Genomic DNA, 23,320 nt, shown 5'->3' on the forward strand with positions numbered 1-23,320 from the left:
CTGTAAAAAGAACCGTTGCGGAACAACAAAAATCGGATCGGACGCACACATTTTTTTGTGGCCTTCTTGGGCAATAAATGTATTTCAAAAAATAAATAAATATGGTAAATGGTATCACTTTAGTTTGGTGAAAGGGTTTCCGAGACCCAATCTGAGTTTTATTGGGTCTATCTAAACAAACCCTTTGTTTCAATTTCGTTCTACTTTCACCTTCGTTTATATGAGTTGATTTTATATACACCATTCCAAAAAATGACCTTGAACAAGAATAATTACTGACAATTTTGAGAAAGGTAAAATTATTGATCAATTAAAGTGAACAGAGCTCTTTTGTCGGTCCGTATTTTGTAGATATTCTCACAAGACTACAACGATAAGAAAATGTTTGAAAATAATTTTAAAGAACTTAAAAAACAACAGAAAAAAGCTGTAAAAAATCCAGAAGAAGGCAAATCGACATTTGCAACAGATTTATTAGGATTCTTTTAAAAAACGATCTTCTGGGCGATCAACTTCCGTTGACGGCGATAGTGTGAAGATGGGCATAGAATACTGTTGAAAACGTTTCATCGAATCTAATTTCAGCCTAAAACTGAACCCAAAAACTGAAATAATTGAATCGGGGAAAGAGTATTATCGGTTTGCTCCGAACATGATCAGTCATTTTGAACCTGAGTATGAGTTTACAAGAAAAGGGGATCTCAGTCAGTACACTAAATGAAGCAAATACCATATTCGAAAGTACAAAACCATGTGCTTTCCACTATTAACGCCAGCATAACCGACGTTTAGCGGAACATGATCTTTAAATAATGTTATTTTTGCAAACGAAATTGTACGGCAAAGGGAAAGTTTTCTCGAGGTGTCCTTCCGGCGCACGCAGGACATGTGCGTGATCGATGGCAGCTGCCCATTTCAATGTACACAAACATCCTGTCGACATTTTGTGCCTTTTCAGCTCGGTACGGCTCAGAGTTTCGGAAATTTTCCAACTCTTTTTCTGATTTTCCTCCCCCCCCCAAAATGCAATCGGTTCCGCGTAATATTTTCCGGAAAAATTCAGAAACTCAAGCGGTCCACAAGCGTTCCACGACGAACCTCTTGAACCGATCCACTGAAGCGACCCATTTGTTTTCCCGAAGTGGAAATTCGAGACGCGAGCGTGCGGCCACACCATATGTATCTACGCACACGATCACGAGCTGCTGCTACTGTTTAAATGGCCACCGCCTTCACTTTCTCTCGCGTCCTCGGTGACACCCTCGAGCACTCATAATATGTTGGGCTCGTGTCGAGCGCGCGCGCGCGCGTTCGGCGTCAACCTCCACGGCAATTTGTTTCCCGGTTTTTCATTTTGCTTTTATTTTCTTCGTCCCCGGCACACACACACGCGAAGGAAGGATATTTCTTCCACTTCCGGTTGCAACATTCAATGAGCGTTTTATGTGTGTCCTTTTGCTTTGCGAGCTAAAAGAAATGCGGATTTTATGCAGCGTCCTGTGGCGGCTGTCCGGCTGCACTCGAAGCGTTTGGTCATTTTGCTCATTCAGGGGCCGAGGACACCGATTACGCTGTTTTGTCGTTGTCGATGGAGGAGGAAAAATAGGTAGGAAGTAAGGAAGTACGGAGCAGCCAGCCAGCCAGCTAGGGCCCCGAAGCGATCATATGCGCGTGTTGCTTTCAGGATGCCGGATCCCTTTTGCTGTGTTGTAGGAAGTGCACCAACAATGCACTCGTGAAGAGCATGACGTTTATGCTTCTTGCATTGCACAAAGCACGAAAGGAAGAAACGAAAAATACGGAATCGTTCCGAAAGACGAGATGAAAGAGCGAAAGGACAGAGAGAATCAATCGTAAGGCTCACGCGAGCCAAACACGGACCGAAAGAAGCAGAGGAACACCCGCAGCGACCCGGAGAGGACTTTGGGTCAGCTTAGTAACCGAAGATGCTCAATTTCAAAGATATTATGCTTTTGCACCCCACCGAGGACGCGTTTGCGTCATTGCAGCGCGCACCGTTCAAAGGTTGCGCAAACCGAGGGCCGTGCTCCTCGAGGTGAAAGGTCCCGGCCGAGCCCGAGGAGCTATCGGACCGATCTCGCACGAGCCTGGGAAGCCCGCCTTTTACGACCAGCGCCCAGGTTGCCGCGCATCTCGATCGGAACCGCAACGCACAATGGGCGTCCTAATTTTATCACGAGAGTCCTTGGCTCGTGGCTGACTTTTTGGGACGATCAATCGAAGGATCAATCGACGATTTTTTCCGCCCTTCTGCAAGGGCCGTGTTTTTTGTGTTCGATCTTATGATTAATGGATCGCTGGTATGGGTGGTGTGTTTGTTTTGCTGAATGCCAGCACACACGCAAGCACGCACAGGCTTTGCATGGTCACGGGCTTTAATGCAGTCACTCCAGTCCGGGCCGACCGGCGTTGGCTAATTGAATTTGGCGCGCCATATGGGTTGAGAAGGCTTTTCGAATTTTAGGCAGAAGCCTCGAAAGCTGCTCGCCCACGTTCAATGGGCATCCCACTATTTGTTGCATATTTGTCATAGGCGGCCGCCAAAATCGGTGCATGACTTGCACGCGCCGTCGCATGACGTATCATTAGAGGGTCCTGGCGATGGGATGAACCGAGCATATTGCAGGCCGATGAGGCCGATCGATGCGAGTTAAATGAAAATCCACAGAGCTGGAGCCGGAGTACCTTCTGAAGACGAGTAAGCTTCAAATGGTATGTTTTGAAGTTTTTTTGATGACCTTTGTTTTGTGGAGTCGGTTTGATCATTTAAAAATCCTCAGTAAAGATTAGCTCATTGAAAGATATCTGGTCCAATTAATCGGATAGTTGGCATGGTGGATGATTATTATTTTACGAGTCACTATCAAGGGTAGATTGGTAAATTGCCATTCCTTTTTCTCGCACGCAACGGCGAACTCGGCGCCGTGGTTCGCCAGTCGCAGTGATTAAAATTTGGGCCGGTTCATAAAGTTGAGGGTTGGTTTATAATAACACCTACAGGCTGCGGTAGATAAGGCAGTTTGAGTTGACCGATCGTCAAAGTGAAAATTGATATACAGAAATAGAAATGGAACATGTTAATTTCATGGTATCTGCGTGTTGCAAATGTTTATCATATTAGATTGGAGAAAAAGAAAACCATTATGAGAAATATGCATAATTTTTTTTTAGTAATTTGTTATTATTTTAAAGGTGACTTCATAATGCCTCTCTCGGTAAAAGTCTTAATCCTTATTGGTAACAGAAACTCTAGTAATTGATTTTTGCAATCTTCTTTAAATTCCAATATCCTTTGAATCAAGAAGATTCGAAATGCGAAAAACAGGATTGCTTGCTGCCAGGTTCGGACTACATGGTGAATGCATTACAACATCCCGACCATGCTCCCAAAGTGTTGGTCAACAGTAGAGGTCTGAAGTTAGTTTTTGGCCAAATGAAAGCAAGTCATAATAAATGATTTCTTTCAAGTCCCACCAAATAGAAAGCAGAACATTCCTGGCCTTTTAGTCCTGATTTGGCCAAACATCGATCTTCGTTTTGCAGGGGTTTAAAACAGCTTTGTCAGCGATCTTTAGCACCTGGGCGATTCTACGACTACTAAAGTGCCGATTAACTTTTGATTATTTATGTGGTTTTATCATCATTTTCGACGATGGCTCTGTCTTTGCGAGGTGCATCTTTAAAAAAAATGCCTGAACGAAATTGTCGAAAGCACGGATACACGAAATTCCGGAAATAGCTGTAAAAACAATGATGAACGGTGACTAACCGGTGGTTGTGCTGTCACAGAAAAGTAAAACCGAAAATATTATTTATGTAAGATCTGCATTGGATTTTCCTTACAAATTAAATGTTCGATTACCGAAATCGACCCACTAAAGTCACCGGGCTCGAAGGCCACAATGGAACAGGGAAAGCAAATAAAAATTCGTCCAAAATCCCCTTTCGATTAATGCATTAATCCATTCGCACGTCTAAAACGTGCAACACACGGCCCTCAAAGCCGCTCACTAGCCGCTCGATGAATACGATCGTAATTACGCTTCGGGCGCTTTCGAAACGGCGCTGACCCGAAATCAGATTACAACCGCCGCCGTCGTGGTCCGCCGGGTGAGTCTGTGGCGCGGATTATTTTGTCCGCCAGGGCGGCTTCCACCGTCACCGTAGGCTGCCTCGGGGTTTGGCGCCAATTGCCAATTGCGAGGCACGCACACACGACGTTACGCACCACTGACCAATCAATCGCATTTCACACGCAACATAAATGGCCGCCAATGCGGCGGCTATGCGACCGTCGGATGCATTTCCCGCTGACCGACGGTGGCGACCATGTCCATAATGGTCCGGCACGGCATGGTTTCCGGTCCGGTCCACATAATCCCATTTCTTGTCCGGGGTGTTCCAGCTTTTTTCTTCGTCCTTCTTCGTTTTAGTCCCGTCCCGTTGGCGGGCCTGGCGCCCCGGCTGAATGGGAACGATTACAATTGTAATAATAAAATTTTCAAGACTCCCTCCAAGCCCCCCCCTCCGAGTCCGAGAATCCGCCCATTGGTCAGGGCGCCCATCGAGTTCGCTCCGGTTGATAAATGGTTTCGGGAGTAAAAACGCGCGCCTTGCGACCGGACACCGGACACAGGATACGCTCCGTGTGCGCGCTCCGTTGATGCCGGCCATTGTTCTGGGGGCGCCTCACTGAACCGATTGTAAAAACTGTTTTATTTGAGCGATTTTTCAAAACCGACGAAAAGGAGAAAAAGGGGGAACAACTGTCAACGCCGAAGGTTATTTATTTGCATGTTTTCGTTGCGAACTCTGTCACCCAGGGGTCACCCCATCGGCCCGGTTAATGGGCCGATTCTCACCCCGTGGCTGACCCCGGCGAGGCTGACCGCGCGCGCGCGAGCTCGACCCTTCGACGAGAGGTCCCTTTCGTTGGGCTGACCCAGAATTGTGGCCAACGGGAAAATTTTAAAACGGTCACCGAGCGTTAAATCGGTTCGTTTCCCACACTGAATGGCCGGTTCGCCGGCTCGAAGGGTTCGTCCCGAGAAGGAAGCCTCTGCGAAAGGATACTCTGCGATAACCTCTGTGCCCTCTCGCTCGCTTTCCCCTGGGTGTAACGGTCACCCGTCAATCGAGGCTTGACCCCTGGCGCAATCGAGCGCAATTTTCGCCAACCGAATGTCCTTGAACCGGGCGGGAAATTTTCAATCCGAGCTCGCAACTAGAATTTATGGCCTTATATGGTGGAAACCGGTGGATTTATGCTGGCAATTGGCTTAAATATTTTCGCGCCGAAACAACAAAAGCGACCTGGAACCGCCTTTCGATGGAATGGGAAATTGTGGGAAAACGGGATCGATCGATCGAATTTAATTTCGTAAAAATGCATTCAGCTGCCCCGACCCGGTTTGGTTTTGGTGGTGAAGCTTCGGCGGGCCGGAGTGTTCTTAGGCGATTGATCATAGCTCCCTTGCCAAACAGATGTTGCGTTAAATCTAGGCTCAAGCTAAGATAAAATCAATTGCCCAAATGAATAACCGATTTGCAGTAATTAAAATATAATCTGAATAAACTACGCATTGCTAAAGCTACACTTTCTGTGACTGTGTGATTTGGTAAAAGATAAGACAAATCATCAAAAAGACAAAATAAACTTTTAAGCAATTTTAGTATCGGTCCAAACATTCATTTGCTTTGGCGATAATTGTTTAAGATATTCAAAATATTGTTCGGCTCTTGCTGTGTCTCAACCATTGTCGTGACGATTTCTTCCGAGCCGAATGAACCGAAAACGCTGATACTTGTTCCCTGGACTAATAAAATTAGTTCCATTATTTTCAATTATTTAATTGTACCAAATTGAACATTTGTATTTTGAGCCTTAATAAACTGATAATATTGTTACAGTATCAGCAGGGAGCTGTGTCGAATAAATCAGTGTCCGGAAGTAAGATTCCCGAAGAAAGATAGGTTTTCCTCGTGTGTTAGCTTTGCAACGCTTCGTTTGAAATGTTTCAGCGCTAGTTCGATTAGCCCTCTAGTGGCCGCTAGCCAGACTATCGTTTCGAAGCATGGGAAATATTTCACAGCATATCCTTTTGCGCCAGTACGCTGACAAAAAGAGAGCTAAGAGAGAGAAAGAGACAGAAACGTGGCACACCTGAATGTTTCCGGTGTGTTTTCCGTGTTCCAAGATCTGTCGGTTTTCATCGCTGTGGCAACGAAACTTTATCTGACTACCCTATTCGTCTTAAAGGCGGTGTTCTACTCAACTCATCAACTGACGCTGCTGCCGGGCCGGGGCCGGGTGTTTCCCAATTCCCGGATTGTTTCTGTTCCGTGGTTCGGGCGCCCCAAACTAGTTAATGAAATAGTTGTGAAAGTTAAGGACACCGTTGCGGGAACTAATGTGGCCATGCAACACACAGACGCATTCCAGGAAAGTGACTCTCTCTCACTATCTCCCGGGAAGGTGGTGGCACTTGAGAAGAGAAATGTCGGCAGTTTCCGGAATGCACTCCGGCAGCCAGGAGGAGTTCCATCTTGATGCACTTGCCGGAATATAGGGACCCGGTGGGACATTTTGTGAGTCGTGTGTCCGTGCGGTGCGAGTCTGATCAAAGTTTTCGAAGCGACCAGATGGCTGACGGCTCATTTGGTCGTCCCGGAGACCGTCTTTTCGTGTCTAGCGCTGTGTGGAAGGAATGCTGTCAATGTCAGGTATTCTCTCGACGCGTTCTTCCTGTTGAGTTGGGAAGTGATAGTTTAGGAGCAGCTAGTACACCCGCGTGCAAAATGGCCCGGAGAGTAGTATTTTCTTGTCCAAAAATTGCAAAACTTTTTTGTTCAACACACGAGTCGGGGGCCAAGCGCAAAACCTGGTATAGCTGAACCGATTTCCAATCCACGAGAGACCTGATTTATTGATTCCCTTCAACCCATCGAGCGTTGTTGATTGATTAAACGATTTCCATAAATCGTGTGGCCAGTCAGCGTCAGAGTCATGATTAAAATCTCACTTTGTTCGCGCTGTGCATGCTTTGCTGTAAAACCGGGCAGCCAGCCAAGAACGCGCCATTTAATGGCCACGACGCTGGGCCACGGAAGGACAGTGGTCCTTTCAACCAGTAAGGAAATTTCCCAACAACCTCGTTCCTTACACCAAACCATATACCGAGCCATTGAATCCAATTGGGGTGGATGTTTTCCGTGGAAACCGAACGTTCCGAATGCGAGGTACTTGCATTGAATGGAAAGAAAACAGGCTCCAACCGGCCGTCGGAGCAACGGACATTATAAGAAAACCAATTACCATGGACTAGGCGGCGCGCGCCTTGCGCTGCCCCAAATGGAGATAGTTTTCAGTTTGTTTTCCATTCCACTCCGGCAATACAGGCGGCGACGGAGATGTGTTTTTAGTTTGTCGCAACATTCGCCTTGAGCAGGCCGAGAAGTACGTCCGCTCCGCTCGCGTCCTCCGTATGTCGTTCCGCTAAATGGGACCACAACACAGTCGCCGTCACGTGTTCTTGGCGGGGCGAAAAGAAAAAAATGGAAATTTCCTTATCGTCCATCGCGATACGGAATCTCCGGTGGACCGTACACCGTTAACCTACCGCCGCCACCACCGCCGAGATCCAGTTTCCAAGGCCAGGTGGTGGGCCGGGCCCGGTGTCGCAGCGAGCGCACCCGAGATAATTAGATTAGAGAGGACATGGAGAAGGTCCACCGTGACCTGCGGGCGTCGTGGATTAACCACCGATACGACGTGGGGACGTGGCCCAGGCCAAGGTAGGTTTCACCGAGCAGCCTTGCGAAAGGGCAAGTTTCTACACTCTTCCGGTTTTATGTTGCGCCCGAGCAGCGTTTCTGCTCATGTTTATGGATGACTTGGTGGCCACCAATTTCTTGCCACTTCTGTCTTATTCGGTAAATGCGCTCTCGAATGTGATTCTATACAAATTTCAAAACATTATCTATGGGAGCTGAATAACGGTATTAATAAAACTAACCGATCCAGCAAGACCAAGATCGAATCTGTAGCCCGAACTATTACGGCTTCTTCAAGGTTTAAAACATGAAAATGGAAATTATTAACGGAGTGCTCTGTCTGTCAATTTTGTCCTCCTAATTCAGCGTTTTTGGCAACATTACCTTGTTTTGACATCAGGCAAAGGATTTCAGGTGGAATTGTTTTTTTGTTTGCAACCGATCCTTAAAAGATCATATCAACTTTTCTGTCTGAAAATGACGTTTTGCCGGGATTATTATTTTTCTGCTAGCTGCTGAAGAAAACTGCTACAGAATCGCACCAACTGCTTGTCGGGGCATGTTTTTGGAATATCGCAGTGCTTTAAGTAGTTTAAACAATTAAAAAATGGTGATTTTGGCTTAATAAGGAAAGTGCGTCGGAGGACGCCCAACAATGACTTTCTGATAGCACCAGAAAGGTGCGATACATCACAAGTTCTTTAAATCGGATGAAAACATTAATTCAAATCGCTACTGGCAACAAATGATCAATTTGAACCATGCATTCGATCGAAAAATGACCAAAATTCCGTGTTTTCTGGAACGCCATGGAGACGCCAGGTGGGGCTCAGTGATCACTAAACCTGGCGTCTCCATGAACCCCAATGCAAAACTGGTTCAGGATACTATCAAATCACTTGGATGGGAGCTGCCGAATATAATTTATTTTCATCGATGGGACACTTATTGGCTGAGCAGTCGAAAGTCGAAATGGGATGATTAATTAGTTTACTTAAAAAGACGAAGAATTCTTTCGACTGGGAATCCATGATTAAGCAAAGAGACAGAACAAATATTTCGCTAGCGATGGCAAATACTTTGAATAAAATATAATATTTCGTTTCAAGCTAATAAACATTTGATTTCTTTGAAAAAAATCCATTTTCAAGTCCTTAGTAATTCTAGTGACACAGTGTGATATCTCGTGTCACCCACGAGGCCTCCCATTGTGACTGTATGTGCATTAAACTCTGTCCTACTGCCTAAAGTTAGCGTGTATGTGTGTGTGTTAGTGCCATTCGCGTGTGAGCGGATGATGTGGAATTTCGCTGACATAATCGCGATCGTGCTGCGCCGCTACCCCTTCGATCGACCGATTGTGGGATTCGGAAAATACAATCATAATTTGGCCAAGGACAAAACAAAACAACAAAACGAACAACCGAAAAACGAATTTACAATCCAAAAGGGCTCCATCCGAATAATGGGCCGCGCCACGGGCCGCGATTGGGATCATAAAATTCCACACTGGGGTTTCCGGAGGGGGCTTCCGTGTGCCGTGAGAAAAGCTGCGTGAACGTGTCCACGCTTAACAGGGAGCAAGAAAACTAATGGCAATACAGTGTGAGTGAGTGAGAGAGAGAGAAAGAAGTGAGAGAGAGCGGGCGAGAGAAAGAAAGCCGTTTCAAACCAGGACACGAGGCTGATGGCCTTAAACAAAGGTGAACAGTGAGTGAATGTGATCTGTGCGCGTTTGTGTGTGGGGGTGTGTGTGTGTGTGGGTCAGTTTGTGTATTTAAGGAGGAAGCGGCATACGCGTGTGTGTGTTTGTTTTGATACTGCGGCCAAAGGGCAGATGTTGACTGTTTCAGCAATTACAGCGTGTGGCAGCAACAGAGTGTGACAGGCCTGTGTCCTGTGGCTTCCGTTCCGAGGGGCTAACTAGTAGCGATAGAGCGGGCGGCAGATTGTGAGTCGAGAGTGTGTGCTCGTGTGTGTTTGTTTGTTTGTTTGTTAATGTTTCCAAAAGCAATTTCGTACAATCGCATAATTAGTGAAACAGCACAACATATGGTTCAGTGGTTCAGCGCGGCGCTCGAAATCGAACTCGAAAGAGGATGAAGTAAATTGAAAGTAAAGAAAGTGGTTTGACTTGCTAAGGTGATCGACATGAGATGGGCTCACTGACTTACCGGTATATCGTGCGTATGAGGTAAATGATCTCCTTTTCTCTGTGAAGAGTAAACAGGGGGGGAAGGGAGCACCAAAAGAGGGTGATGTGTGTTAACAGATCGCGTAACAAGGGGGTCGTTAAGGGGGGGCAACATTCGAGAGTATGCGCACAAGGTGTACCACTAAGTTTCATATATAGTTCACGATTAATTAGATCGTGAAATCTGTTGGAAGCGCTTCTCAAAAAGCTTTTAATAGATACTCCCCAGCGGATCCCACCAAACATCCACATAACGATTTGACGATAAGCGAAAAGCGTTTAAAACTTGTATGTGAGAGCTTGCGAGAAACTTAGTAGTACACCACACCATAAACGCTGTTATGATCAATATAGTATCTGGTGCGTACTTACCCTATGCCTATCTAGTGGATCACCGTAGACGTCTCTACCTCTCCTATATACAAGTTCGTCGTACCGCGTTCTGTCCTCAGGAAAAATTAATTCCCGTATCTCCGTCACTAACGTATGCTGTGGAATGGAAAACGGGTGAGAAGGTTAGCTTAAACAGGACGAACCGAACGGGCGGGCGATCAGGTTGCGTACCTTCTCGGGTGTATCTAACATTTCTAATAAAACAGATACGAAGGCCTCTATGGTCATTCCTCTAGCACCATATTCCGCTATATAATATGATAGGTTAGCAAAATGATGACGAGGTAATAAGGATCTGGCTTTCTCTTCCACCATCGCCGACACCGGGCACTTCCTTCGCGTCCTGCGAAGAGAGAGAAGAAGAGGCGTAGAGTGGCCGGCTTCGCGGAGCGGAGCACCAGCGGACCTACCTCACGCCGGTCGGGCTGTAGGCGTCCCACGGTTCCGGTTCAACGGTGGTACACGAGTGTGGCACTTTCCCGACGTCACGAACCAGCAGCGACATTCGTTTGTGGAACTTAAATTGACTAACAGCCTCGTCATGGGTAACCTCCATGAATGATTGACCATTCACCTCTAGGATTTGATCGCCGACCTGCAAGAGAGCACGCATTCGGGCCGTGTTAGGCTACAGGCTAGGGTCCTCGGTGTGCCCGGTGGGTCCTACCCCACTACCACCACCACCACCACCACGTACCATCAGTCCTGCCCGGTCGGCAACGCTGTCCTTGTCGACACCGGTAATAAAAATTCCTAACCCGTACTCGACGCCACCCCGTATCATCAGCCCTAGCGACTGACCGGGCTCTATCAGTAGGTCGACTCTCCGCACTCTGCTCGGCGCATCCGGCGGCGGTATTTTTTTACGATCGCCACGGGAAATTCACACCCCCAGGCGGGAACAGGGGGAGCGCATGCCGGTGTGTCGTCGTGTCGGGGAGAAAGAAATGGCAGTAAAAGATGGTGCAATAAATTTCAATTTCTTTCCTGGTTCTTTCGGGTTCGGGGTTTTTCACTGGCGATTGCACAACGGTGCAACGCAACGGGGTGGAAAAAAATGGTGGAAAACGCAGGGTGAATAGAAGATTGTTGCTCCGTTGAATAATTTGCCGGTGCGCTATAACGGGGTTCGCGAGGAAAATGTTCGGCACGTGGAAAAAAAGTTTCTTAATGAGGGGCATTATTTGACGAATGAAAGGTGGGCGTATGAAAAACTATCGACAAATCTTATGCATTGGTAGTTTAATGGGTCTCTCGTGCGAAGTTCCGCGAAAGATTTCTTGTTGAAAATCACGACAGAAGCTCGGTGGTAGCGCCTGGAGCGTTAGAAGGACTCGGTGCCCCATTAGAACGCTCATAGCGAGAACGCTCTCTAAGTGATTTAGTTTTGCCTAAAACTCCGTACGGTTCCTAGTTTTCATAAAATGACCATCCTTAGTATAATGTTTGACTCTTTTCATTAAGAATATTGTCGGCCGAAGTGCGAAATTAAATTGTTCTTTATGATATTGATTTGGTATAATAGTTTCTCTCGCGGTTCGTTCTGTAGTGTTTGTATTCATTATCACCACCAACGGTTATTTCCAATTTTAAATGTTACTGATCGGCGCGAAACATGATTGAAATTTTACTGAATTAAAGTTTGCAAAACATCACAAAAGCTTTTAAATGTATGGATTATTGGTGGCATAATCTACAACACCTGATCAATGAAAGTATTTTTTTGAATAGATAAATTACATACCCAACAGTGCAGAAAAAGGTAACTTCTTAAATAATTAATAATAATAAAAGAAAATAATAAAAAAATAAAAAACTCAATGTCTTAGGACGAAGCAGTACGAAAGCTTTCCTCTTTCAGAATCTAATAGACTGTCAAGATATAACTCGCTATGCAAAAAGTAGTGAATGAAGAGTTAATGTTTTGTTTTAGAACAATCATACTGTGGCGACAGACGATGCGTAACGTAATATTTTTGACATTAACGATTAATGCCAAACTGCTACGCTTCTGTCAAAACGTTTACGGCTCGGCCGAGGCGTAAACCCCGAGCGTAAATACTTTTTGCATACGCATGCTTACAACAAACAGAGGATAATTTAAGTTCTTATTTGCCGGTATAGCAACAAAATAAAAAAAAACAACAGAAAATAATATTCTGAAACCAATTTATTTCTCTTCTATTTCTATTTTCTCGGATCAAAAACACGAACGTAAACACGTTTCACGTTTCGTTTTTATATTTTTGCTGCCACACGAAGCGTAAACGTTTTGACATTACAAATTAATTTTACGCCAGTTTTCACGCTTCGTGTAGCCGCCTAGATAGGTAAAAGATCCGCTTTTCTTTCACTTTTTCACTGCAGATTATGAAATACTTATACAGCTTGCTCCCTGAATCGAAACTTTTTACACGTTTTTCCCACCTCACGTTGTTAATAAGCATAATTAATAATGGGGAAGCGAGATCGAAAACTAACAATGACACCGTTCGTGTTCGCTAATTTAGAGCAGGTTTTGGTTTGGTTTTTTTGCTTTCCTTTCGACCGAAGACGAAGAGTGCTCGATGGATGCTCGATGTGGTAAAACGTGCACAAAACTCGAGTATCGAGGGAAGTATCGATTTCTAATTAAGACAAATTATCATCCCACCGAGGAAGCCCCCGGCGCTGGTCAACCACCGCGCGCCCCCACCCCCCCACTCACCTATCACGTCGTTCAGGTCGTCGGCCACCGTACTCGTACGGTGGCGAGGCGGGCCGTCCTTGGCGGTCCATCCAGGAGCAGGTTTGGCGGTTCGGTGGCGGCGGATAGATGCCGGGCGGCGGCGGCACGAGATCGCCGGCCACGCGGCTCCCGGGCACCCGGGGGTCCGGGGGCGGTCCGAAACCGTGCAGCGGGGCAGCCGAGTTGATCATCGAGGCGGCGGCCGACGGTGGCGCCCGTACGGTCATACTGATTTGCCTCGACGATTTCAGGATCTGCACACATCGCTGGGTTGGTGAGAAAAAAAGTATGGCAATAGGAAAGAGAGAGAGAGAAAGGGAGAGAAAGAAGGAGGGATCGGGAGGAAGAGAAAGCAAGAAAGAAAGAGAGAGAGAGAAAGAGAGAAGATATCTAGATGGGTAAGGAACTAGAAGAGGGGTTTGTAGCACGACACGCTAAGGCTCAGGACACGCAGCTCGGCGCGAAGAGAGAACGGATACGGGTCGGGAAAAGCAAAAGCGCAGCACGAGCAAGCGAAGCATGGCGATGAAGGCGCAAAGACGCGAAGGGCTACAAATGTATCATTCCCACCGGGAACTAGCCACCGGGTTTTCCTCTCGTTAGTTGGAAGCACTTTGAATTAATGCACCGTGCACCGTGCACCGTGCACCGTGGCGTTGGAAAGTACAATGTAAGTAGCGGAAAGCGCGCAATCCGCGTCGAGCCGTACATCACGTTCCATTTCCGAGAACTTCCCGGAAGGCAGTGGCGTGTGGTGCGCGGCGACAGGAACAGTCCATTTGCGTGCATCAATTTAAAACGACACGTTGGCAGAGCGCGCCGGCCGTTGGAAAGTTGTTGACACTTCGTTACCCGAAGCGCACAGAAACTCCCCGTGCACGAAGGGGTTAGTTCGTTTTCGAGCGATAGTTTCCCCGTCGAGTGATTAAGTTTGGTAGATAGCAGTAGTCTACTGGCAGTACCGTTTGTTGGCTAACAGGCCAGATCAGATTATTGGATCTTTTGCACGAGCAGCATACATTGATCAATACACGCTCACGGATTAGCTCAGGCTGTTGTTGCGTTGAAATTGAATATTATTGTTTACAAAACCGGAACTGGGTGTGAAGTTTTTAAATTTTCTCGAATATTTCTATACCAGCTATTACATTTATGTTGCGTGAAGGATAAATAATTAAAGTAACGGTAAAGCAGTTTGTTCAAAAGTATTCAGACCTTCAGCGAGTGTAAATTATTTTTTTTTTATTTTTTGGCTCCACTAAAGGTTTAAGAGAATTAAAAAAACGAAGGAATGACTGAACATCTTTGCAATAGTTGACTAGGCTAGGCGACACCCTCACGGTGAATAAATGAATGACCAGGCGCCTCCATCGTCGGCCGATGGAGACGCCTGGTGCTCCATCGGCACTGTCACGGCGTACCATGCGCCTCCACCGTGCGGGGATAAATTTAAATAAATTCTCACCAACGCCTAAGCGCATCGCAAGGCGCAAGTGACTCATCCGGAACGCCGGGAACTACCACCGGCCAGCCAGCTGCAAAACTATGATTGAAGTGAGAAATTAAATCCCACCGCCCATTAGTGCGACCGACCACACGGGTCAAGCATCAATATTGTTGTCCGCGTCCGCGTCGCGCGCGGTGTGATAATTATGTTAATATATCTGGTCCGGGCGTCCGCAAATCCGCAAAAGCGATTCCGCCACGTAAAGGGAAAGAAAACACTTCACCATCACTATATAGTATATCCTTGGGCCAGGCCCCAGTCACCAGTGTCTGGTGTCGATTAGCAAAGTTTTACGGTGCCACCGTGAAGCCGTACACAGGCTCTGACCACCGGGCAACTCTCTGCAGATGCAGGCAAGGCAGCCAAGGACCGACCACATTCCGTATTAGCCACCGTACGGAATGCGGTGGTGTGACGCAACGCTGGGGCACTCATTTGAATTTCATACCGTGCCGGCCGCATCGTTTTATATTTCAAACTTTGGCCACCATCGGCCCCGACCCCGGCGAGCTGAGTATGGCGCGTCCAATTTCATCACGCCACGTGACCTCACTATATTTTCTTCCTCTCACTCTCTCTCGCTCTCTCCCTTTATCTCGGTTTTGCTTTTCTTTTTGCATCCGTGCGATAATTCGTTCGCCCAAGCCGATCGCGTCTTGGAGGGCTGAGAAAGTTGTAATTTATACGGGCGGCTACCTAACTAGTCTTTCGCCCGGCCTTCGCCCGGCTATCTGCAGGACATCCCAAGACCCGGGTCACCATTTACGCTTTGTTTACTCTCTTTCCGGCCAGGGATTTTCTTTGCATTTCGACGACAATCACGGCGGCGGTGTCCAACCACCAGTCAGCCAGGCTCATTTTTCACACCGCAACACGTCGTGTTTCGGCTCTTCTTTCTGTGGCGGCGTTTCGGGTTTGGCCATTAGTTTGGCTACACCCGACCGGCCGGCCAGCTGGCTGGCCACTCGGCACGGGGAGCGTAATCCGCTACGCAGAGGGGACGAAAAGAGGGACCCTGGTTGGGAAGGCTTTGCGGTTATGCCAACAAAGCCGAGGCGGATCACATTTCGCGGTGACAGCGAGAGAGAGAGAGAGAGACGATGGAGTTACGAATTTTTAGTGGGCGAATAATTAGTAGCACGGCTTCGTGAAAAGGGGAAATTGACCCAGGTGGAGCCAATAACTAGTTTCGCTGCCATTTTTTCTCCGTTAGCAAGTTGCTAACTGTTAATCATCTTTTCGTACATGATTCGATTCATAAACAGGCTACTGATTCACGCTATTAATCCGACCAATTCTTAATCATCTGGATCCTTCATCCATCGGATTTTATTCAAACGAATGAAGTCATATTTTTCCTTTCAAACGCAATTGTAGAAGCAATTCGTTTAGCCATCTTAAGTCATCCTTTTTCGTGAGGGTTTTTTTTTGATTAATTTATTGTTGTATGAATTGAATGGTTCAAAAACGAAATCTATTAATATTGTTTGTTGTTTAGTTTGTGGAAAGAATTCTACGAGCTTTCCAAACTGAATGGTTTTGCTTTTTTGGATGACGGACTGCTCTATCGGTTTCAGATCGATTAATTTTATGTGCTGATGACAAGACGATACCAGACTATGACTTATTCTTTTTGCAGGAAAGTGTGGCAATCATTTACAGGTGTTTGATCGTTCAAGCCAAACCATTCTGACCAAACCAAACCATTTCTGATTAATTAAAGGTTTTTCAATTTTTAAAGTTTAGTTTTGTCACTGCGTTTAAGTTTAATTCTTGTTGCATTACGGACGGTAAATTAGCGGATCCTTAATACGCTATTAGTCTAGCTGGTTCGAAGATTCTTTTACGTAGAAGTGGCGAAGAAATGTTCATCGCGTACGTTGTGCTAGCTTAACTACTTATGAACCGACGGGACGCCTACAGTGGATGGCGAAAGAAAACTAAGTTCCTCCAAGAAAGTACAATTGCAAGTGAAATTGTATCTAATGAATACATCTAATCGGAAGAGAAACACACCTAAAAATGGCTGCCTAAAGATGCTCCCTATAGCTTCTAGCGGTACATTCACTACTCGGTGATGATGGTGGCGTAAGCTTGAGGCAGCAGCAGGTGGCAGACAGCAATAGTGTGGTGGCAGTGAAGGACAGTGACAGACCATAGACAGGGAGAGAGACAGACGGACAGCGAAAGAGGTGTTCTTCTTTCTATTGCCAATCTTTTTTTCATCTTAAAATAGTGTGTAATTCCATCGCTTTTCGGGCCTGCCATTTTTGGTGGGATCTGAATTTTTTTTTTTTTTTTGGGAGGGTTTTAGTTTTGACACGATGATGGTGGCATTTGGCGCACGGACCGAACCCCTTGCGCTTTGGTCCTCCGTTCTCTCTACCGATATTATATTTCGTCAGCGGGACCATTTGCAAACACATTTGACAATTGAATGTGGAAATGGACGAAAAGAAGGAGGCCAAAACGCGCATGCCATTTGCCGATCGCGAAATCGAAACGCGACGAACCGCGCGAGAGAGAGAAAGAGAGCGAGAGAGAGCGAGAGAGAGAGAGCGCGGGCGAGCTTTGCCAATGTGTGACGAGGTTTGAAATCCAATCAATGTCCTGAGCTGACGCTGACTGAATGCTTATTTGGGCACCCCCGACCACATCCTGCCACATCCTCAAGGGGGGCCCATCGGGAGGAAAGCCAACCCACAGAGTCCCGAGTCTCGTGCAGAGCCTTACCTTAAGCGCTTCTTCGTGGTTGATGGAGGTGAACGGCGTACCGTTCACCTCGAGTATCGTGTCACCAGGCCGCAGTCCAGCACGTTCAGCGACCGAGCCTTCCTCGATTCTTGAAATGTAAACACCAACTCCTGCGAAGGAAGAAGAAGCACATGAAGAGGAGAACGAACGTTTTATGAGTAGCCAGCCACCGGGCACACCGGGAAGTCCGTGGCTTGAAACGGTGACGAGAGTGGTTGCAATCCAATAGCCAATTTTTCCGGCCTTTTTCGATTTCGTTCCACCGCTGGGCCGTTGTGGTTTCCGGTTTCCCGGGGTGGTTTCCGACGCGAATTTATAATCCTCCACCAAAAAGGGACGAAAGTGCACAGGCATTGAGCGGTCTGGTCTGGGAAGGGGAAACTAATTTTCCGACCATTCTGAGGCACCCTCAGCAGCCATCTTTCAGCGCCTCAAGCAGAAAATACAATTGCAATTTTTAGAAGCGCGGAAAAGCGCAAGAAACTGCTTTCTTGGCGATGCCGATTCGGTGGTCAGAATAATTATACGCATTTTCCGACGACAACAAAGGCCGTTCGAATTGGAGCACAGAAGCCACCTCAAAACCGAATCGAAATTACTACTCCGGTTAAACTACAATCTGTCGCTACAATCCTGTTTTGAAGGCGGAGGCCGAAAGTATCCTTGAAACACCGGGCCGGGCGCTGCGGACCAACGCGGTCTCCGGTGGTGGTTTCGTGACTGGAACCATTTTGTCTGTCGCCGATTATTGATTCACCGGTTCTCGCCGGACCATCAGCAGCGTTGCGCTGGCCGAAACTGGATTGTCGGGCTTGAGGCCACCAAATGCCGGTGGCTTCCAAAAACAACTTGGCCCACCGTTAGTGCAATTATTTATTCCGACCGCTGGTGCTGGACCTTCAGTCTTGGGCGGTCTTTTACACCGAGAACCTGTACACCTGTTGAAATGCGGTCTCTGGGGTGACACTTGGGTTATGTGGCAAATTATTTAGTCCCCCGAAAGGGAAGTTTAATTGCCTAGCCCCAAGATTCGAGATAGTGGAGACCCAATCTAAAATGGAGACGTCGCAAAATGGGACGGGATGTGTTATCTTTTAGAAGGAAGTTTGTAGGATAAGATTCGCTCTCCGATAAATCCGTCTCCCTTTTTTTCGTTTTCAGCCCGAAAGCAGTTCGGTCCATTTTTTCCCGTCTCTATCGCTTGCTCGACAGCACACAGGAAACTTTTTTCGCACTGCACGATTGGCTCGGTGTCAGAAAAAGGTTTGTTAAAATGTCAATCATTTTCACACATTCCGTTGTGTTTTTTTTTTATCTGTTTCTGGTGCACCGTTCCCCCGTTTTGATGCAGTGAAATTGAAATTAGATCAACCAAGCGAAACGTCAGCTGGCAGACGTCGTCGCGTATCCCCCCGAAGGTAGGTCACAAGGTGGCAAGAGCCCAGCCGGAGCCGGATGGCACCGAGCCAAACAGAGCCCGGAAGGAACATGCGGAACCACACGGCGTGGCGTTGTGTGGCTTGTTATGCCATTAGTGGCCATCACACGAACAACGTAACCGACTGTCTCCTTCTTCTTCCTGCTGCTTCGGCGAGGGTACTTACCAGAATCTTTACCACCCTTGACGCAAATCCCGAACCCGTGACTGCTGTCGGTTTGCTGATCACGTGACATGTTCACGGTCCGGGTCGTTAGCTGATGGATGTTTGGTATGCTGCGATCTCGGTCGCGATCGCGATAAATCTGTCGTGGAATAGAGCGAGAGCGAGAGAGCAGAGAGAGAGAGAGAGCAAACGAATTGGTTATTCGAACTTGAACTTATCTTAAGTTTTACAACCGTTACCCTTTATTAGACAATTGTAGCAACAAACTTCGTTATTTTGTAGAGTAATGTTTCAGTTAAAATTAATTTAATTTAAAGTCTATTTAAGAAACTGCTTTGACTGATTATTTTTTGGAATTATTCAATCAGTGTATAAGTTAATGCATTGCTTCGTGCTAAGCTAACGTGCCAAGTTTTATCCTTTCGACTGACCTCGCCTTTTTTAAGTTAACTGACTTCTTTAAGTTTTCGATAATTATTCAGTCTCAACATTATGACCGAAATCAACCGAAAATCATCTATCAACATTTTCGAATATATTGTTATTCAAATCCCTTTGCCCAATGTTTAATAGATCCGTACAAAAGAGACATTTTGAGGCTAATGAATACGTTGAGCAGATAAATGATAAACGATGTGGACCCTGGCCGTTTAACTTGCATGAAAAGCAATGAAATGTTGTAAATAATCATTAATGAATTAATGATTAATTAATGATGCTGAAGAAATAAGAATGTTAAAACAGATAATTTACGTTAAACAAATAACGATGTACTCATTTACTGAATTGAATTAATGGAATTATTTTCTATATTTTAATCACAAATCATAACCAAAGGTGATGAACAAAAGAAAAAATGAATAAATAAAAAGGAATATTAAATATGCACTGTTTTGAATATAAGTTATAAATGTTGATGTCAATTACTACATCAACGAGCGAACTTTCATTTTAGATCCAAAAATATAAAATATTGGGTTGGGGAAAAGTAATACATTACTTTCTCGGTAGATGGCTTTAGTAATCGTTATCTAATGAAGCTTAAAGCTGATACTTCACACTTAAAAAATGGTTTTTGTTTATTACATTCGTTTGTGAGTTGACAATGGAAGTCAACAAAGAGAAAACTCGGTACACTTTACAGTGTTTCTTTGATAAAGACGAAATTTCAAGATAAGCCGCTGAAATTGTCTAAGCGTCTAAGCGTGGTGAAGCAGCTTAGCCGTTGAGCAAACCAGGATTTACGGCCAGGAAGGCTCTACTGGCTATATGGTAGGACTTGAAAGGAACCGTTAATTATGAGTAGCTTCCGTGTGACCAAACACTAAGTTCAGATCTACAACTGCAAGCCGATCGAAGATAGAGATTGATTGCACCAAACGATTGATACCCTTTTCACGCATTACGAAATTTCCTAAATGATGAAAAATTGAGATCAAGAAAGGATTGTAAAAGAAGTTTGCTAGAGCTTTTTGCCAATCATCACCAATTCTTCTATAAGAGAGGCACTTTTCAGCTATCTTTGAAAAGGCAACAAATTTTCCAACAAAACGGTACCTGTTTGACGTAAATCGAACCATCTGAACATCGTAAATACAGTTTACAGAAACTCACGCAAAAATAATGGATTTCTTTTTCCCCAACCCAATATGAAAAACCGAATATTAAAAATTATTAATACAGATACAACAAATAAAAAGTAAGGTATACTACAAAACTCTCTTTTCGATTGATGCCTCTACTGGGGGGGCTCGCGTTGCAAATATTCTTTAGAAAGCCTGTGGACTTAACGGTAAACGGCCCAAAAGGTGGCCCACTGGGTGGACAGCCGCGGGCCGGAATACTTACTTGATGGGTGGTGGAAGGCGGACTGCTGGCGGGACTTCGGCGGCCACGGTCACGTGTACCGTTACTATGATAACTAGTAGGAACTGAAGAAGACGAACTGGTTGTATTAAACATTCTTATGACCTGCTCTGGCGATATAGGCCGCTTCTTACCATTATGTCTGGTAGAATTTGGAACTGTGCCTAATTTGTAATATATATATAAGGAAGTTGGAAGTTTTCAAGCTTACGGTCTCGAAAGCGAAATTGAGAAAGGCATTTGAACAACACACACACAGCACGCGGGGAGGCCCCAGCCTGGCCAGCTGGCTCCCCGCGTAGAAGATAGAAAGAGATAGCGTGGTAAGGGAATATTTTAGAAAGAGAGAGAGAGCGATAGGTAGCGGGGAAGAAAAAGGGGGTTGACAGAGGTCGACGAAATGGGACGAAAGTTTTCAGAAGCGTGTTCCACACGAAGACACGATACACGAGTCACCAAATCGAGCCACGAGAATCGAGAATTAGCCAAAAAGTATTGAACTTTGTCAATAAACCCGAGTGGGGAAATGGTTATGGTCGCCTGTTTTTTTTCTTTAGTTGGACGAGCTTCCTGTTGGAAAAGCTCCTCTGGCCACCGCCACAAGACACACACAAGCCAGCGATGGTCGGCCTGTACGAAGAAGCGTATAATTCGAAGAAAAACGGAAAGGAAATACACACAAACAAACACATACAAACATTAGGTTTAACATCTATGGGAAAATAATCAATAAGCACACACCAAGAGACAGACAGAGGGCACGACGACGACAGTAACATTGCCCACATCACAGCGCAACACGCAATATGGCAAGACAGGAGCGCACTACAACGTCACAGAGACAACGTTCCACCGGAAACCAGAAAACCCAACGGTCGTCGGCCACGCCGGGTTCGGAATGGGAAGTTATGAAGAAAGCAGGCAAGAAGAAGAACGTGGAAAGAAGGTCTCCGTGTGCCGGACACTAGGTCGCGCACAATGCACAATGGAAGACAGAAAGTCCGACAACTTGCACACTACCAAACGCATCACACGCGGGAACACCAATATACTAGGCTGTTCAATAAGTTCTACGCCTCGATACCAGAGGGCACTGCTACGATTCTAATTTTTTTGCTGTTGGATTGGAACACTCTTCAAATGAACGCATGTGAAGTTTCATTTCAATCAGTCACTTACTTTTTTTTCTACAAGCTATTTAGTATCGACATATCACAGTATTTTTTACGATGGAAAAAATCAATTATCGTGCAGTGATTGACTTTTTATTTTTGGAAGGTTTAAAAGCAAAGGAAATTTATTAATCATTATTGAAAGTATAATTGAGTCTTCGCCTTCAATTAGGGGGTTAAAAGAGGGGGTTCTGAGTTTAAACATGGTCGTAGTAGCCTTCAAGAAGATCCATGTCAAAAACGTAAAAAAAACAGACATAATACCTGAAATCGTAAAAAATACAGGCTACAGGTATTGGAAAAACGTTGCATCACTGAAAGAGATTTAGTACAAGGCCTAGTCATCTCATTGAGTAGTATAACCAATATTTTGACTAAAGTTTTGGGTTTGAGAAAGCTCTGTGCAAAATGGGTGCCGCATTCGCATCTTTTTTGACAACATTCAAAGCGTTTTCGAAAGGATAAAGTGGATTTTGTGCATCAAATCATCACTATGAATGAGGCTTGGGTCTATCACTATGATCCGGAATCAAAACAAGATGCTAAGGAGTGGTGTCAAGCTTTCTCTTCAGCTCCGAAACGAGTTTATGTCCAGAAATCGTCCAAACAGGTGTAAGCATAAATTTTTGCGATTCAAACGGAATTTTGTTACCGGATTACTTGCAAACTGATAAAACAATAAATTTTAATTATTGTTGTAACCTTTAAGACCTACTGAAAACTGAAATTCGTGAAAAAAGACCCGATTTGAAGAAGAAAAACATCCTCTTTCAGCAGGGCTATGCACCGTGTCAGAAGAGCATTTCGAAAATGGCAAAAGTCCATGAATTAAAGTTCGAATTGTTGGAGTATCCACCCTATTCACCAGATTTAGCCCTTAGCGACTTCCATCTGTTTTCGGACCGAAAAAAAAATCGTGCAGGGAAAGTGTTTTTCATCAAATGATGACATCATAACAGTTGTAAAAATTACTGTGACAAGTCGATACTACATACTACAAAAATCGTAGCAGCAGCCTCTGGTATCGTGGCGCAGCACTTATTGAACAGCCTAGTATACGGACGTGGGACCAAATCGAGCTACGAAATTGGAGGAGCACACCAAGAGGACAACGAAAGAACAACAGGAAACGGAACATTCACAGTGGAAAAGAACGGTCCCCGATCAGGATCAGGATGTCCGTGTGTATCTGTCTGTGTGTGTTAGTGTCGCGCGGAAGAGATTATGTGCTAAAACGGGTGTGCGCTTTCAACCGCCACAATCGCCCACTATTGTGTGTGCTCAAACTCGTGTTTGGTCTAGAATTCC

The 23,320-nt window shown here is 45.6% G+C and overlaps 1 protein-coding gene across 1 annotated transcript in view; it reads right to left on the reverse strand.

The window, feature by feature from the left end:
* The window catches only part of LOC131206269 (uncharacterized), a 55,280-nt gene that overhangs the window by 30,027 nt on the left and 1,933 nt on the right, over positions 1-23,320 (reverse strand). Inside the window, exons 2-10 of the mRNA XM_058198758.1 lie at positions 20,823-21,004; positions 18,975-19,113; positions 17,350-17,480; positions 13,089-13,375; positions 11,079-11,214; positions 10,792-10,976; positions 10,553-10,724; positions 10,361-10,477; positions 9,969-10,007 (exon numbers count right to left, since the gene is read on the reverse strand). Of these exons, the coding sequence (XP_058054741.1) occupies positions 9,969-10,007; positions 10,361-10,477; positions 10,553-10,724; positions 10,792-10,976; positions 11,079-11,214; positions 13,089-13,375; positions 17,350-17,480; positions 18,975-19,113; positions 20,823-21,004 (1,388 nt within the window). The remainder of the gene's footprint in view (positions 1-9,968; positions 10,008-10,360; positions 10,478-10,552; positions 10,725-10,791; positions 10,977-11,078; positions 11,215-13,088; positions 13,376-17,349; positions 17,481-18,974; positions 19,114-20,822; positions 21,005-23,320) is intronic.

This window comes from Anopheles bellator, chromosome 1 (assembly GCF_943735745.2).
Source record: "Anopheles bellator chromosome 1, idAnoBellAS_SP24_06.2, whole genome shotgun sequence".
Classification (NCBI taxonomy): Eukaryota; Metazoa; Arthropoda; class Insecta; order Diptera; family Culicidae; genus Anopheles; species Anopheles bellator.